The sequence below is a fragment of the Micropterus dolomieu genome, linkage group LG08 (assembly GCF_021292245.1).
Source record: "Micropterus dolomieu isolate WLL.071019.BEF.003 ecotype Adirondacks linkage group LG08, ASM2129224v1, whole genome shotgun sequence".
Classification (NCBI taxonomy): Eukaryota; Metazoa; Chordata; class Actinopteri; order Centrarchiformes; family Centrarchidae; genus Micropterus; species Micropterus dolomieu.
In genome coordinates, this window is record NC_060157.1 from 25,058,609 (window position 1) to 25,075,659 (window position 17,051).

Consider the following 17,051-nt stretch of genomic DNA (forward strand, 5'->3'; position numbering starts at 1 on the left):
CAGACTAGGTTAACTGTTGACCCTAAATTGTCCTTGAGTGTGAGTGTGAGCGTGAGTGGTTGTTTGTCTATGTGTGGCCCTGCGATGGACTGGCGACCTGTCCAGGGTGAACCCCGCCTTTCGCCCGATGTCAGCTGGGATTGGCTACAGCCCCCCACGACCCTGTACGCAGGATAAGCGGTTGACGATGGATGGATGGATGGATGGATGGGTCCATGACACCGAGAAGGCTCAACATTGTGTTTCAGTGTCCCAAAACCACATGCAGCTAAGAAAACTAACATATATAGTCAATCTTGGTAACCTGTAGTTAGCTGGTTTAGCTCATGCCTATGATTCAGTTTGAGCTTTTTCCTGAATTTTAAAAGCCTAAAAAAATCTGTATCCTAAGTCATCCTTTATAAAGGGTTGAGATTTTATTTATTTACAAAAGTTGTGAATAATTAATAAGAACAACTTTTGATTTGCCAGGTTGTGAATAATTCCTTTGGCAGATTAGGGTCAGGGGTTAGATAAATATTCTAAATGATAAATACTCACAGGTTTTTAACTTTACAATAAGCCATCAAGTCTAAAGTTATTAGCAAGGCATTAATAAAGAGTTTTTCATCTTTGTAAGTCTACAGTTGTAGACAAATGTCAATATGTTGTTAGTAAACGGATAGTTGTCCAGATAATAACAATCCATTTAACCATAAACAACCTGGCAACACAAAAGTTGTTCTTATTAAGGATTTAAAAATCATTAATGAAGCCATAACTTATAAACCTTACGAAGGGTGTGCTACTCAAAAGTTGGACCAACCTTTGAGAGTTACTGTCACATCGTCCTTACGCAATGGGTCACTGTCACCTCATTTTGGTCACAGTTTGTGGCCGTCCCTGAATCCCTCAGCCTTCTTTTCTTGCTCTTTCTATGTAACAGATTTGTTTGCCTCGGCTCGTCATAAAAGCCACTCCATATTTCGCATGTCTAAATGTGGACTCCATTCCATTTAATGAGTTAACGGTTTTCCAAAATTACAACACATTTATGTGTATGTGTGAGCGCCTTTGAGTTCGAGTCAGATGGGGAGATGAAAGAGAAAGGAATGCGAGTAAAGAGACATATTTGTTTAATTACCTGCAAGTGGGATTTAATGTGCTGTTTATGGGTCTAATATAAGTGCTCTGGCCTCATGTCTGCATGAGGTTGTGTTGACAGCATGTATCAGCTTGTAATTTTAAATTTAGCTCAGTGATATGTGTGTGTGAAGGAGACCACGAGGACAAGGACCATTTTAGACAGTCTCCTCCATCACTTACAGTTAAACAGTTTACCACTTTAGCTCCTTAACTGGCTAACAGAGAGAAGCTTTGTTATGAGGCTGTGAGCGGGGCCCTGACTCCCTGGGTTTTAACTGGTTTCAGTTTCTTTGCCCTTTTATGTCAACCCCTCAGCACATCAAAACAGGCTTGTACTCCACTATTTGTCACTATTTTAAAAGCATAAGTCTGTTCTTCGATCACTCTGTGGAACCCACAGATATCACCTTTTTTATTGAAAGTTTGAACAAGTGATAAGAGACAAACAAGGACCACTTAACTTTAGGAGACACAAACATGCACATACAGTATAGCCTACGCATTAAAAAACACTCACACTGACATCTTCTCCAGGTTTAAGCACAGCAGTTCATTGGTTACACTGACTTAAACTGACCTCTATAAGTTACAGATAGCCAGGTAATGAAAGGGCCCTGTGTGAAATAATGATCAACAACTGAATAATAATTTAATAAAGAGTATGTGACCCTCTTGTCAACAGCCAGCTGAGAGGATGTGGTTGCTGATTCTTCATAAACGGATGGATTTTTTTCCTCCAGTGTCTCTGCAGTATCTGTTTAAAAGTTGTCAAAGTCAAAATAATCTCAAGGAGAAGAAGTCAGCGTTCCTGCGTTTGTCACAGCACTTTAAAAATAACACATCTTTTAGTGCATGTACAAAATATATGCAGGATTTGATATAAGAACTGACCCAGTGGCCTTTGGCCAGCAAAAATGTATCTCTGGCAAGTTGATTGGCTGGTCGCAATTGACAGTTGCTCTGTCAAAATCAGAAGTTAGCCGCCTGCGTTCTACGCTGTCTCGAAAGGCAAAATCGTAACTGTTTGGTGTCTCAAAGTTGCCCATGTCCCCCCGGCTACAGAAAAGTATTACTTGTTGCTAAAGTCACCATTGACCGCAGTTAACTAGCTACCGTTATCTAATTAGCTCAGTTAGCCGTGGTGCTACTGGCCATATTAGCTGACTCTGCCTGGACTGGGAGCTCAAAGCAGGGAGTGTTAGTGTTTACACCTCTACTAAAGCACAAGAGGTTTTCAGTCCAGGATGATGGCAGCGCCAGATTGGGTACAATTACATGACCAGGGTGAGCAGGTCACGAAACCACGCTCAGCAGCCTCCCAGTGAACGCGTCATGAACAGGAATGAACACAGAGACCAACAGGGAATACAGTACTGAGGTGATTTACAGAGTTTCTTGATGGACAGATGAATTAGCTTTTTGCTAAACCGCTAATTGCTCCTAAGTATATCTGTATGTATCTGTAGTTTGTTAGCTTGGTTAGCCGTGCAGCTAACGGTCCTATTAGTTGACTCAGCCCCGGCGTGCCAAGAGCCAAACAAGGCAAGAAAACCACCTTGGCACTGTATTCGTCTAAATGGCCTCTGTCAGTCTCAGAAGCTGTGTTCAGTCCCCGTCCAGCCGCAGTATTCATTCACTGGGAGCTGGAACCAGTCAGTGCACAGAGTCTGAGTGATGTAACACATTCAGCTCTACTGGCTACTGTAAACGCCAATCAATATCTGCAACAAGTCTTTGTTATTTTAAATATGCAGAAGCAAACAGCACATTCATTGGAAAATAAAATAATATATATATATTAAAATCTTTAAACGTTATAAGGAATGAATCAGTTTTTTGTTGTTTAAAGTAACAGTGTTGTTTTTCTCTTTTTCCCCCCGGGCCAGTAAAACACTGATCTACTGGCGCAGAAGGCCAGTGGGGTAAAAATGTTGGACACTGGTATGTGAGTTGGATTGTTCTGCCTGTGTTTTGAGATCAGCCATGGTTACCGGATGAAAAGGCTTTGTTTTGGATCACACTACCCTGCTTGTCAGGATCCGCCCTACTCTGCTTCTGAGTGGCTAATAGTCCTTACCTAGGTAATACACATGTGCAATTCCCAACAAAGATCTAATAGAAGTGAGATGCTTCACAACACACAGGCTGAAAAGAGGTACTGCGGCAATGTGCAGTATGAGAAAAAATATGGTGTTTTTTGAAAATGAAACATGTAAATCTGTTCTGGTTCAACCCCTAAATTAAATTATGAACCTGAAGATGAGCATAATATGACCTCTTTAATTACTAGTTGTAGACATAATGGATGTATAGTGTTTTCTGTTTAATAGTGTTTATTGAGGTAAGCTGGAGGGCAACTACATTTTACAGCCGACATACCCCAGATTTACACCGCAGTTTACTTTGACTAAGAGGTATGTTACCTCAGCTGGAATCCCTCATGCATGCTGTTCAAAAAAATGATGGGTAAAAAAAACAAATATAAATTTGACATGTCATTTGTGAGTGGTAAATAGCACCCACACTATTCTTTATACTGTTTGTTGTGGGCATGATCCTTGTGTCGCTGCAAAACTTCAACTGTGAGATTGACAGTCTAATCCGGCTCCGCCCATCGAAGCATCGAATCTTTGACTATTGGGGGTCAGCCCTAAATCTAAAGCATTACCCGAATATCAATAATAACAATAATTACGCAACATTTTGCTGGGTATAAAGATGCTTTATATTTTTTTACATATTTCTTGTATTGTCCTATTAAAATTAGATTTTTTTTCCATAAAGGTGGGTTGAAGTTCTGCAGTTTACTCCATAGCGTTGTTGTATCAACAATGATAAGATGACATATCTATCCTGGAAAATTTGTGCCAAACAGCCCAGAACAGAGAGACAACCCACGTGGATACAGCTTTGTTTGCTTTGCTTTTCCAATCTCCGTTTTCTCTGCTCTTTAGTTTTCCATAAGTGTATCACATATTTTGATTATGTGCAGTTCTTTCTCTATCTCGTTATCGCATGTTCAGCTCTTGATTATCACTTTCAACCTCCACCACAAAAGCCCTTTATCTTTGCCTTTATCACATTCATAATGCAATAGTTTCAGACATTCAGGCAGTCTTATTCTGGGATCTTTCACAGGTCATGAAAACACAACAAACAAACGCAAGAACAGACTTGCATGTACTTGTTGATGAACCAATGTATAATGAATGATGTATTTTCAGTTTTTAACAGACAATTAAACATCTTTAGCACCAGCGTACTCTTAACTTCTAAGACCAATGATTCTGGGGAAAGAAGGCTCTGATATCTGAGATGCTCCCTAATGGAGGAAACAGGATTGGACATAATTTGTGACTTTATTGCCGAAGGAGAGTCCTCCAGGTTTCTGGCTGCAGGTTTAATATTTGCAGAGAGACTCCACTGCAGAGCGGGGACCAAACACAGTTATTTCTGATTTATTTCCACTTATGTGGAGACGGTTTCGGGTCATCCAACAAAAGATGGTGTAAGTTGCAGATCTTGACATCACCATAACGATGATAGTGAAAGTTGAGTAGCTGCTGCTGAGCACAGTGGTGGCAATGGAATTTGTCACATTATGATGTTTATTTGTTCTGCTGTGTGTATGTGCGTGTGTGTGTGTGTGTTTACCCTAACAAATAAGCATCTGGTGATGTCACTTCAACAAACTGCATACAGATGATGTCACTGACCGACTGGACGAGCTCACAACCACAATGGCAAACATCTGGCTCCTATTAATACTCGCTGATTCACACACACACACACACACACACATATAGATAGAGCTTTATGAATTGCCTCTTTGTAGAAAAATGAATGGGGTTAAAGGGACAAGTTGATAATCATGTTTTCATAAAGATCCATAACCTCCTTCCCTCTCTCCCTCTCCCTCTCTCTCTCCCTTTCCCTCCTCCTCTTCCTCCTCCATTTTCTGCCTGTTTTCTGTCTACTCACCATATTTTCATCAGACAGGAAGATTCTATACATAGCTGAAGTCCATCTCCTCTCCATAACAAGCGGAACAGCTGATTACAACAGGTAGTCCCCCTTCCTTCGACACTCATGCGGACACAGATGTAAGTCCTGCAGCTGATCTGCAGCTCTTGTCGGCTGGAAATGTTGTAATAACCTTCCAAACTGTTGCGATTTTATTTTTATGTTGCTTTCTCTGTACTTTCTTTCTCTGTGTGTCTCTCCATTACACTACCACACAAAAAAAGCTGTTTTTAATGGTCAAGCATAGCCTATGTTTTTCATTATATTCCAATCAAATCTGATGTAGTGGTTACATAATGATGCCTGTGCGCTTTGTACGGCGTATAGGTCTACAGCCTTCGTCAGCTGGTTAATTTGCCTAATCTTCGCAGGTCTTTAGACCATGGAAACACACAAGAACTCAAGAAACGCAGCTTTATTCACTTTCTTACCGAGAGTTGGATAACAAGATTGGTTCCACTGTCTCACACCAGTCTCATGTCTGTGCAATAAATATGAAGCTACAGTCAGCAGCCACTCAGCTTAGCTTAGCATAAAGATAGGAAACACAGGGAAACAGCTAGCCTGGCTCTATCGAAGTTAAAGACAGGTAAAGAAAAACTCAGTAGCAAACTCATCTCCACTGTCATTTCACCATGTTATATCTCATAATCAGTACAAAAACTAGTGTTACTAAACTAAATTAAACTTGCAGATTTAATGTGCAGGGCTTCTAGCAACCATATGACAGTAACAAAGGAGGAAGATAGGTGACGTCCTATAAAGAGCGAGAAAGTCCACTTGAGGAGGAGTTTGGGGTGGTGAGCTTGGTCAAACAAATGCAGGACTTGTACACAGGGGACCAAGGTTCAAATCCAGTCTGAATCAAAGTCAATGTTGAATAATTTAAAGTTTTCACTGAAGTCAAATGAGTTAAGTTACTTACATCAGACTTACATAACATAGGCTACCTATTTTAACCCAAACCATAATCTTTTCCTAAACCTTACCAAGTACTTTTGTTCTAATCGTAACCAAACTGCGACCGTTTCAAAACATTAACCACGTGTTCAACGTCATGTGACTTACGTAAAGTACTTAAGATGTAAAATTGGATTACTTTACAGAATCATATTTATCTTTCAGTTGATAATTGACCTATTTTTTTCAGGTATGAGGATGTGTTAGGGAGTCTCCTCAATTAGTTTGAGTTTGAATCAGAATATTAACAGATTGAAAAAGGTTGATGAACTTATTGTCCAGAGTTGGATGAGAAAATCGATACTATACTCTCATGTTTGTACCTAAATACGACATCCAGAAACAGCCCAGCTCTGTCCAAATTCCACGAGCAAATTTTACGAAGGAGTGAACGTGTCTAACTGTCTGCTAAAAAGCTGAATTCTAAAATGTCCAACTATTCCCTTCTGGTTTCTTTGAATCACATTAAAAGCTCTTTAAGAACCATTACAATGTAGTTACAGATATATGAAAAGATGTTCCTTATGTCTTCTTCAATCTGTATCCTCTCTTTATTCTCCTCCACTCTCACTTTAACCTCGTCCCCTCTTCTCCCTTCATCCTCCCACCAGACTGATGAACTGTGAGGGCACAGCAGAGGCCGAACATTCCTGTTTCCTGAGCCAATGCTCAGCTGGAGAGCACACACACACATACACACACACACGCGCACACACACACACACACACACACACAGGCAGCACACCCCTCCCACCCCCATGTTGAGTCAGAGCAGGGTTTGACAGAGAGAAACACAGTTCACCAGTGTGTCTGAACAATAATAAGATAACAGGAAAGAGAGGACAGAGGGTGCAGAGAGATGTGGGGACCTACCTCTCTCTCGCGCGCGCACACACACACACACCGCCAACTCACACACATACACACGCACAGACACACATAGGTCTATACACACAAAGACAAAGAGAGGGAGTGAACAGCATCTATGCACATTCACCCCAGGGGTTAAATAAAAAGGAGATGTGGGAGATAGAGGCACTGCATGGCCGGTCACATCATACCTTCAAAATCCAGAAGGCGCGGTCATGACGTCACCCATGTAAAAAAGAGGCAGAGAGAGAGAGAAAGAGAGAGAGAGTAACACCCCCAGCACCTCTTATGCTGTAACGTTTACCAATTAAGGCTCTCCCGGTGGAGGACAGAGAGAGAGAGAGAGGACGCGCATAGATAGAAAAGAGCAAAAGAACGGAGGGACTATCTCTTTCTTTCCTTTACGCCACCAGTACCAATACACCCATTTCCCCCACCGGGACTGAGCGTGGGGAGGGAGGTCCGGGACCTCGGTGCAGCACACACACACACACACACATCCACACACAAACACACCCTCTGTGACCACAGTAACTGCAGGCTGCGGCGCGCACTGAGCGGACCGGAGAGACACTGGACACACTTGAAGATCCCAGACTACAACACACATGTAAGTGTCGTCCCGCTGCGGACGTGTTGGCGTGAGTGATGCTGCTCGGCTTGTCACTGCGGGAGATTTTTGTCTCTGATGGTTTGTTGGCTAAAGACTTGGTGGAAGTTGAGTCGGAGTGTTTGATTGCGCGCTGTGAATGGGTGGCATGAAGTTTTTCTGTCGTGTGATAATGTGTGACAGCTCTGTGAGTCTGTTTGGACCGGAGTGAGCGGAGTGATAGAGACCCACGGTGCTGGGAGAAGGCTGCCTACCGGAGTGTCCGCTGCTCTCACCGGGTGGGCTGCTGCTGCGTTGCGTTGCGCCACGCCTCACGCGCCCACAATTTTGTAATGTCTCTGAAGCTCTGATGCTGATTCACACACTCAGTTTGTAGCTTTTGTTCCGTCGCACATATTTCGGTGCAATTAGTGTAACAGTCTGACACCGCGGGAGATGATGTAAACCTGGATGTAGCCTAAATCTGGATGCATACCACCCATCTCACTCCGTTCCTACAAATAAAGTTTGTTTGGGCCATTGCGCACGGGCACGCTGTTCCGCGCGCACAGCAGCGGACTGAAACATCTCTCCGGTGTTACAATTAGGGTCTCCACACCAAATAAGGTAATACACGGACACTGACTGCACAGGAGTTTTTACCGGGGGGCCAAGTGGTGGCCGCTTGCGCCCTCCGCCGCCGGGAGCGGGTCTCACACCGCAAGAGCTCAGGAGTTCAGGGCGATATTTGATTTCAGCTCTGCACTCATAAAAAGATGACAGTGGCTTTACTTGCTTTCATTGTTAGCGCCCCGCTTCGTATAGCCTAGGGTAGAGCAGAAGCAGAGACTCTTAGACCCTCACATCGGCCCATAGGCTATATAAATATTTTACTTTTACACGTTGTAGGCTTTATCATTCATCATTTCATCACATGACAGGCATTTCATTTATAGAGAGCGTTTCAAGGTAAAATACATTTTAAATAGCCTCTTAATAATCAAATGAGGAGATGAAGTGGGTAGCCTATAATGGTGCATTTCTGAGGTGGGAACACCCTTTCAGGAAATAGAGTACATGTGGCACAGAGCCAATAATGATTTAACACCTTAAATGTTTTTCCATATGTTGTACAGTCAGGCAACATCGTGCTCAATGATGGGGATGCACTGTAATGTAAAACAGTTACCTTTTGGTTGTGATCTCAAAGGAAATACTGGACACAGGTACATTTAATGGTCAGTCCTGCTCACCAGTCTACAGCCAACACACAAGAAACCACGCATTATTGTTCCTTATAGAATTAGATATTTCTTTGACCAAGAATGTTTTTGCTATTCATGACAGTACAAACAGCATTTTATGAACTGGACAAGATAGGAGAGAATAAAATATAACCAAACACATATACTGTATTTGTTTCTCATAGAACATTTTAATGCAAATGTTGCTTGTTTTCACCAAATAATTTTTCTACAAAAATTTAGCCTGCATCTTAACGTTTTTATACTCATATGGTGCACACTCGCCATATCTGGACGGGGGTGATACATTATTAAGACATCAATCAAAACAACATAATTCATGCAGTAAAGGGTTTGAAAATAATGTGGCCGGGCTAATTCTGAAACAGGACAGCTGACATTTGTGTTCATGTGACAGGACCATTCGTATAAGATGAGTTTTATCACCGTTCTGAACCAGAAACGTGTCTCTAGTGGAAACAGTGATGATATCTCACCACCTCATTCCTCAACATCTGCCCCCACAATGTTTCTCCTCTCTTTTAAACGTCTTTGGTGATGATGCTGACGGACTGGAATGTGCTTCTTTTATTCTCAAAGTGAAGGTAACGAGTCGTTTCCAGTCTTTTCTGGCAGGTGATTTCATGCTGAGGTCATAACATTCCTGTACGCCCTTCATCTTAAACACAGTTGAGAAACATGTGGGTTTTGAGATTGTAGGCTTTGGATGTTTATTGACTCTGTAGATTCGGCCAAAAGTTTGGGAGAGATTGCGATGACTTATTGCAGCTTCTTAGTTTCGTAACTGTGATAATAAAGAGGTGGTGGGGAATGAAGAGAAAAGGTAGAGGTGGATGTAAACATGCACCTGTCCTTATTTGACACTTCTTGGCCTACTTTCACCCTACATGTGCCACCAAAAGACACACACACGCACACACACACCCACACACACACAAGTACACACACAGGGCATAAAGGGGAAAGCCATAACTTTGCTGTAATCTGTGCATCTGACTTTCTTTCTCTCCACACCACTCTATATGTGGATGTGTCGTGTGGTTAGGGGCGCTGCATGCAGCGTTCATCTAACTTCCTTTGTTGAGTTCTGCTCTGCTCTGCTTGTGGTTGATGAGAAGGCATCGCAGGCTGGTGCTGTAATAATAATAATATCCCTTGGATGAGAGGCTACATTGCTAATATTCATGTTGATCATCAAAAAACATCGCACTGTATTTGAGCTTTAAAATAATTTATTAGCCTGCACTTATTTTCTTCATTCATTCTTGCCTGACAGTAGTGCGCTTAACTATGGGTTTCTTGTAGTTCTTGTTATCCAGGAAACAAAGCTTATACTGGTGTTGCTCTCGCTGTAAGCTTTGGCTAACGGCCTGACATGTAAGCTAAATGGCAAACAACTGTCTGCTCCTCAGCTCAGTTTCCCAAAACCTTAATAACACAGAGGCTGTCTTTTAATATTGGCGTGATTTTGTTTACCTTTTTTCACCCTAATTCATGTTTTTGCTCCATCTTTTATCAGTGACCTTTTGATCCCATATGCACCTGTTTGTATCCTGTGGTCCACAACAGCGACCTTAGTGACAGCACCTTCATCGAAACCTGTGGGACCTCTGCTTTTAATTCTTATTTGAAAACCTCATTTTAAATTAGATGATACTGTTAGGTAATCTTTTTTATGTGCTATAGTATATTTTTATCAATGACAGAAGAAGCATACAGGCCATTTACTTCCATCCATCGTCAGCCGCTTATGCTGCATACAGGGTCGCGGGGAGCTGGAGACAATTCCAGCTGACATTGGATGAAGGGCAGGGTACACCCTGGACAGGTAGCCAGTCCATCGTAGGGCCAGGGTTTGAACCCACAACCTTCTTGCTGTGAGGCCACAGTGCTATCCACCGGACCTCAGTTACAGGTGGTCGAGTAAAAGATACCAAAGAGGTCATGAGAAGAGTGTGATTTCTACCAACAGTGAAGAGAGAAAACGTAGCTGAGGACCCATTTCAGGGAAGAGAAAACTGAAAGATGTCGTACCATAAACAGTCACTTGAGGGAGCCAGAAGAAAAGCCAGAGCTTCAGAGAGCATTCAGATCCTGAGACATTATAATGTGTCCTTCTGTCCCCGCCCAGTGTTTTGTCTCCTGTTTATTTGGCAAATTCCATTGAAACAATCGCCAGCTACGCACTGAATATTCCCCGAGTTTTCTCAGGTCTCATTTACTTAAAGGCAAACACTTTATTGAGCTTTCGGAAGTTCAGTATGAATTGAACAAACAATCCCTCAAAACTTTTCTGTAACAAAGTGTTTTGCTGTGTTTGTCTGTGTCTCCTGTGCCTCCCTTCTAATTTTCAATAATTCTGCTGCTGTTAATCTGCCCTGCATTCCTGCTCTGACACAATCAGTGTCCACTGTCGTCATAAGTTTTAAAATTTAATTATGGCCAAAGCCTGTAAACTGTTGTGACAAGCTATGTGTAATTAAAGTTGTGAAATGAAGCAAATTACGCACCTACAGGGACCAGAGCTGCTTAAAACTATCATAATCTATTGTTCTATTGTTTTAAATGGCCCAGTAAATGTAAAAACATGCTGGTACCAGACTCTGTGTGTGTGTGTGTGTGTGTGTGTGTGTGTGCGCGCGTTTGTGCGTATGTGTGTATATGTGTGTGTGTGTGCGCTACATTAATAGGGCTCTTTTATTGGGGTATTATTAAGGCTGGGGGCTCCAGGGTCGTTATGGGGGTGAGGGGCATTCTTCAGATTCTCCCTTGACCAGACACACACAAACACGCAGACACACACATACACACAAAGGCACAAAACATTCTTGATGGCTGCCGGCCATGCTGTGGCTTCTGGCACCGAGCTCCTTATTTAGTCAAAAAAGCTGCAGCGTCACATCTCTCCTTCAGTCTTTACAGCCACTGCTGTTCTGTTACTCACAGAAAGAACATGAATTAAAAGACGTGAACTCTTATGTGTTTTGTTGATTTGTTAGTCATATTAAAGGGGCACTTCACGGATTTAGTATTGCACTGTCACAAATTTGGGGGACTTAGGAATAAGAGTTTTTAAAAGACAACAATGGTCAAAATTGAATCAGAAGAGGTCGAGATATCCTGACTTAGTAGTGAGTCAAGCTTCAAAAAGGCTGGACCCTACATTTCCCATAATGCAACTCAACTCATTAGACTAGCCTTTTTAATGCTGCTATCTTCCAAACTCCATGCCTCAAGTTTATAACGCAGATTTACTTCATGTCAAATATTTGAAAACCTAAGCATGAAGGTGCCTTCAGACAGGGAGCGTTTACATGGCGGCAGCAGCAAGGAGCCTATTCTCGTGAACTCGCACTGCTCTTAATATTTATAATGGCTCAACTTTTGCAACTTGCCACCGCGACTCACTGTGTGACCATGGCAACCACAGAAACTACAGAGAGGGAAACGATACAGGCGATTCAAAATACACAACACAGACGTTGCCAGGTGACAGCCAGGGTGGCAACCGCTCACTGTCTGAAATCACCTTAACTCAAGATAGCTCTGATGAGGGAAGGACAGAAATATCTGGAGTTCCTGATGCGTTCTGAGATCAGTCATGAGATTAGCTGCCACCAAACGCACTCTCATACATATAACATACACACAATGCGTGTATGTTATATGTTGCTAGCTAGCTTACACCTAACATTTGTAGCATCTGACAAATTTGTACAAATGACTGCTCAAACTGTTTTCACAAGCTGAGCAGGACCCCCCATAACTGATAAACTGAACATCATGTGTACAATGAGCGCCCCTTTAATTAATGTAATACATTATGCTTACCAGGGGATTTATGTTGTAGGAAAACAGAGCAGAAATGACAATAAGAACATGTGCAACACATCTGGATTTTTCCACCTCATGCCCTCTTTATCTCCTTTCTGTCCTGTAACTCTCCATATTGTGTGACAAACCTGAAAAACAATCTAAATTTACCAAATTAACAAGCCCACTATTACCCTTGTCACATTCTGAGAATCTGCCTACTGCTAATAAAACACTCAATCTGTCAATACTTCACATAGTGCGTACCACTCTGTGTGATCTCATCTGGTTGTTTGGTCAATCAGATGACAAACAGAAGCTGATATCTAAACATCTGCACCGTAACCTCTTTAAAGATAATGCTGCACACACAGTGACGTCACACATGAACACAGATGAACACAGACATCTGAAAATATACACAAATCAGCCCACTGTCCACGCCTGCAGACACAAACAACTGCACAGAAAACGAAAGCTGAACAAAGCTGCATGCCAACCAACTGACACAAACAAACATAATCTGTGACCTTATGAGGAGTCACTGATGCTCATATCCCTCTGGATATCTCAAATATTTATACCACTGCCGCCTGGGACCTATGAACATGCACATTAGATGAGCTCATACACTCATAGGGACCCTCAACATGGGCCCTCTATCTCTGTACATGTGGTACACTGTCACTTTGTTTCTGCAGCTCAGAAAACAGTAAAAACAACTCACTTTTCCTCCCCATAGTAAGTGTGAAATGGTGGGATGAAGCAGGACTGTCCCCAAACAATGTGGGAGAAAACAAAGCTGAGAATGTAGGGGGGTCTTGGAATTTTTTTGGGAAGTAAAGCCGATCAAGTATTTTCACTGCGGCTTCCTTATTTGTTAGACAAATTGAGAAAATCCTAAAACAGACTTTAACAATTGAGGAGGAATTTTCTCTACTTCAATTTAAAATATCTGTTGTTGGAAAGTTGGATTTATCAGACCAATGCCGCAGATCTTAACATTTTTATTTATTGGGAAATGACTGTATTTTTCTCTCTCTTGTCTCTCTCCCACAGCTTTAGTTAGTTTTAATCTAACGTTTGCCATGTTTAGGATTGAGTTAAAAAGTGCTTCATTGTGCGAGCATATCAAGTGCCATCAATTCCATCCAAAATGACTCCCTTTTCTGCCATAACCGCCTACTTTCTCTGCAAAATCTCTACCTCCGGGCTATAAGTCAGCCTCTCATGTTCACTTCTTTCTTTCTTTTGCCTTTCTCTCAAACAGAGACGATCTGCTAAGTGAGAGAGGGAGAAAGAGGGAGCGGCCACACGAAGTTGAGCAGACTCCACCCAGAAAAAAAAGCCAGCGAACCGAGAGACAGCCGAGACCATAAAAATGAGTGGTTCACACCCCCGGCTCCACCAGAGCGCCGCGCCCGCTCCCAACGCTCTCTCCACGGACAAGGACGCAGAAATGCCCGCAACGGAGAAGGACCTGGCCGAGGATGCGCCGTGGAAGAAAATCCAGCAGAACACCTTCACCCGCTGGTGTAACGAGCATCTGAAATGCGTCAACAAGAGAATCGGCAACTTGCAGACGGACCTCAGCGACGGGCTGCGGCTCATCGGGCTCCTGGAGGTCCTGTCCCAGAAGAAGATGTTCAGAAAGTACAACCAGAGGCCCACCTTCCGCCAGATGCAGCTGGAGAACGTGTCGGTGGCTCTGGAGTTCCTGGACAAGGAGAACATTAAGCTGGTGTCCATAGGTGAGTCAGTTAACTCTCTGCACACCGCAAAAAACAATGCTGAGTGTAATGAATGAGTGCCAGTGTGCGCGCTTCGGTTTGGCAACTGTCCACCAACACATCTCCACCTTCATTCAGGTGGCCTCTCGTCTCTTCTAAGTTGTTGCTGTTCGATTTTCTTTAAGAAATGAACTTGAGTGGTGTTAATCCACAGATGAACTGGATTACATTGTCAAATAAGATGGTGATAATTAATAGAACAGTGCATGTGCGCATGCCTGCAGGGTCGAATAAAGTTGAGCATATGTTGCTGCCCAGTAGAAAAAGTCCCCTTAAAGAAAGACACACTTGAGTCCACCTTTTCCTCTAAACTACTTTTAAAGAAGTTCACATGAAAGAGATTCAGTGTTGGGATCTCCACCAAGTGTGTTTTCAGTGACAAAGCAGGCGTTTCCCTGTTGTCCAGGGGCGCAGTGCTTTTGTCTTGAGCTGTCCAGATTTGATGTGTTGTTTTGGGAAAAGGGGGCGCAGGCTGTCCAGGCTTTCTGTGTTCCCCTGCCGCTTGATCCAGGCTGGGCCAGTCCGAACCAAACTCTGTGGTCCAGGATATAATTCAGGCCTAGCAGGAGAGCTGTAGACACAGAGAGAGAGAGAGAGAGAGAGAGAGACACACACACAGGGCTATTGTCTGTGCTCATGTCCTGCAGTGGGCTGGGCCTGGGTCTCTACAACATTAGACAGGACTTGGCTCACGTTTAGTGACATAAAACTTGGTTTAGTGGGCTTAGCCTACATGCAGCTGCTTGCCTGATCACAACACCGGCAATTCCGCAGCTGTTTGTCAGACTGCAAGTGAATTAAAGTCATGTTCTGCTGAGCTGTGAGAATATAGCCATCTGGTGTTGTGCTTCCCAACATCTCTCCCCATACCGAATAGATCACCTCACTGCAGTTAACGAGTGGCCCTTAAAGAGGCTCAAGGCTCCTTGATGGACTTGGTCCCAAATTTAATTGCACTATAATTTAATTCATAGTTGAGTTTGCATAGCCTCATCAGATGTTCACGCTCCTGCACCTGGTGTACAGACACAGACAAAAAACCTTTTACCAACAGAGAGTCTGTGGTTGAAGGAAAGGAAGAGGTTTGTGACAGTCTGTGTGAATCAGACATGAGTGAGTCCCTGTCATCCCCTGCTGGGGGGAACGTCTGGCTCCCTTCATGGTTTCCACATGCATGTTATTGCTTCCAGCCAACAGCTGAGGTGATGGCACTGTTTGAACCTCATGTTAAATACTACAGTACCCCAAACTTGCTTCATCATAGCCGACAGGAAGAGGTCACATCACATCACCAGTAGATTGTCGTTATGAAGGTTGTGCTTAGCAATAAAGGATCAATGGCAGATGGGCACATGCAGTGTTCCTCAGAAATGTTTTCTTTTCTATTTTCGGAGGTTCATTTTTCGGACACAGAACTCTCACTCATTCCTAAAGGAGACTCTGTAGTCTGCAATTTACTGATCTTGGTGCCAGCTATTAAACAGTGCTCTGCTGGTATTCAGGGCACAGTACCAGGCACCAACGAGCCATCTTAGTCAGCACAGTCTGTCTGTCTGCCTGTCTGTCTCTCCAGCTGACTCACCCTCATCCTAGCTGCTCCTCTTGAGTCACTTAATCTGAAGATGAGAGAGGAGCCCGCTCTCCTCTTTTACTTCCTTCTTTCATTGCAGAAAATGGGCACACCCAGCCAGCAATCCTCGCCACAAATTACCAAACAGCTCAGCATGATGCCCGAGCTCCCTCCCTCTTTCTTTGGTCTGAAGCTCTTGCTGTCTTTCTCTTTTCTTTCACCAGTTCATTTTAAACTCAAACAACATGTTCTGCCCTTTGAGTCATTTTCCTAATCGATGACTTTCCTTTTTTTTTTTCTTGTTGTATTTTTATGTGCACGCTTCTGTAATTTCTCATTTCAACTTATTTATTTGTTTTCTTGCTAAAAATGTACTGATATGCAAGAGAGCCCAGTTGTTACACTGTGATCATGAGTTACTTAAGAGAAGCCAGTAATTTGCGCCTCCCAAAAAGCAATCAAGGCCACAGTAGTGGAGTGAACTGGACTAGGGCTACAAATGACAATCATTAATCAATAATGGATTAGTTACTTATACTATAAAATGTCCGGAAAGTAGTAGAAGTCGTCAAAGATTCTCAGACATGACATCCCGTTCTACAGTCCAAAACCCAAAGTTATTCAGTTTACACAATGAAATAGAGTTGTGGTTTTACAGGGAGGCTGTGCCAGTCTCTGTGACTTCCTGGAAGTTACTGCACCCTGCCAAAATATAGTCCCCCCACAGACCTCAGACAGAATCACAATTTATTAAACAAACAAGGTAGAACATGCTGATATGTGAGCTTTAGAGGTGCTGGTAGATGTTATTTTGACAGAGCCAGGCTAGCTGTTTCCCTCTATTTCTTTATGCTAAGCTAAGCTAAACGTCTCCTGTCTGTAGCTTCATATTTACTGCACAGACCTCAGTGGGATGAGTCTTCTCATCTAACTCTCTGCAAGAAAGCAAATAAACACGTTTCCCAAAACGTATTGTTGACTAATGTGGACTGTAACATGACTGCCACTTAACACCACACTTGCCAAGCTCTTGTTGATCATTATCT

At 42.9% G+C, this 17,051-nt stretch overlaps 1 protein-coding gene across 2 annotated transcripts in view; it reads left to right on the forward strand.

Moving 5' to 3' along the window:
- The first annotated feature begins 7,365 nt into the window (after positions 1-7,365).
- Positions 7,366-17,051, forward strand: part of flna (filamin A, alpha (actin binding protein 280)) — a 44,820-nt gene continuing 35,134 nt past the window's right edge. For both annotated transcript variants that reach the window (XM_046057604.1, XM_046057605.1), the window contains exons 1-2: positions 7,366-7,588; positions 13,916-14,396. In XM_046057604.1, coding sequence (XP_045913560.1) covers positions 14,027-14,396 — 370 coding nt within the window. In that variant the 5' untranslated portion in view covers positions 7,366-7,588; positions 13,916-14,026. The remainder of the gene's footprint in view (positions 7,589-13,915; positions 14,397-17,051) is intronic.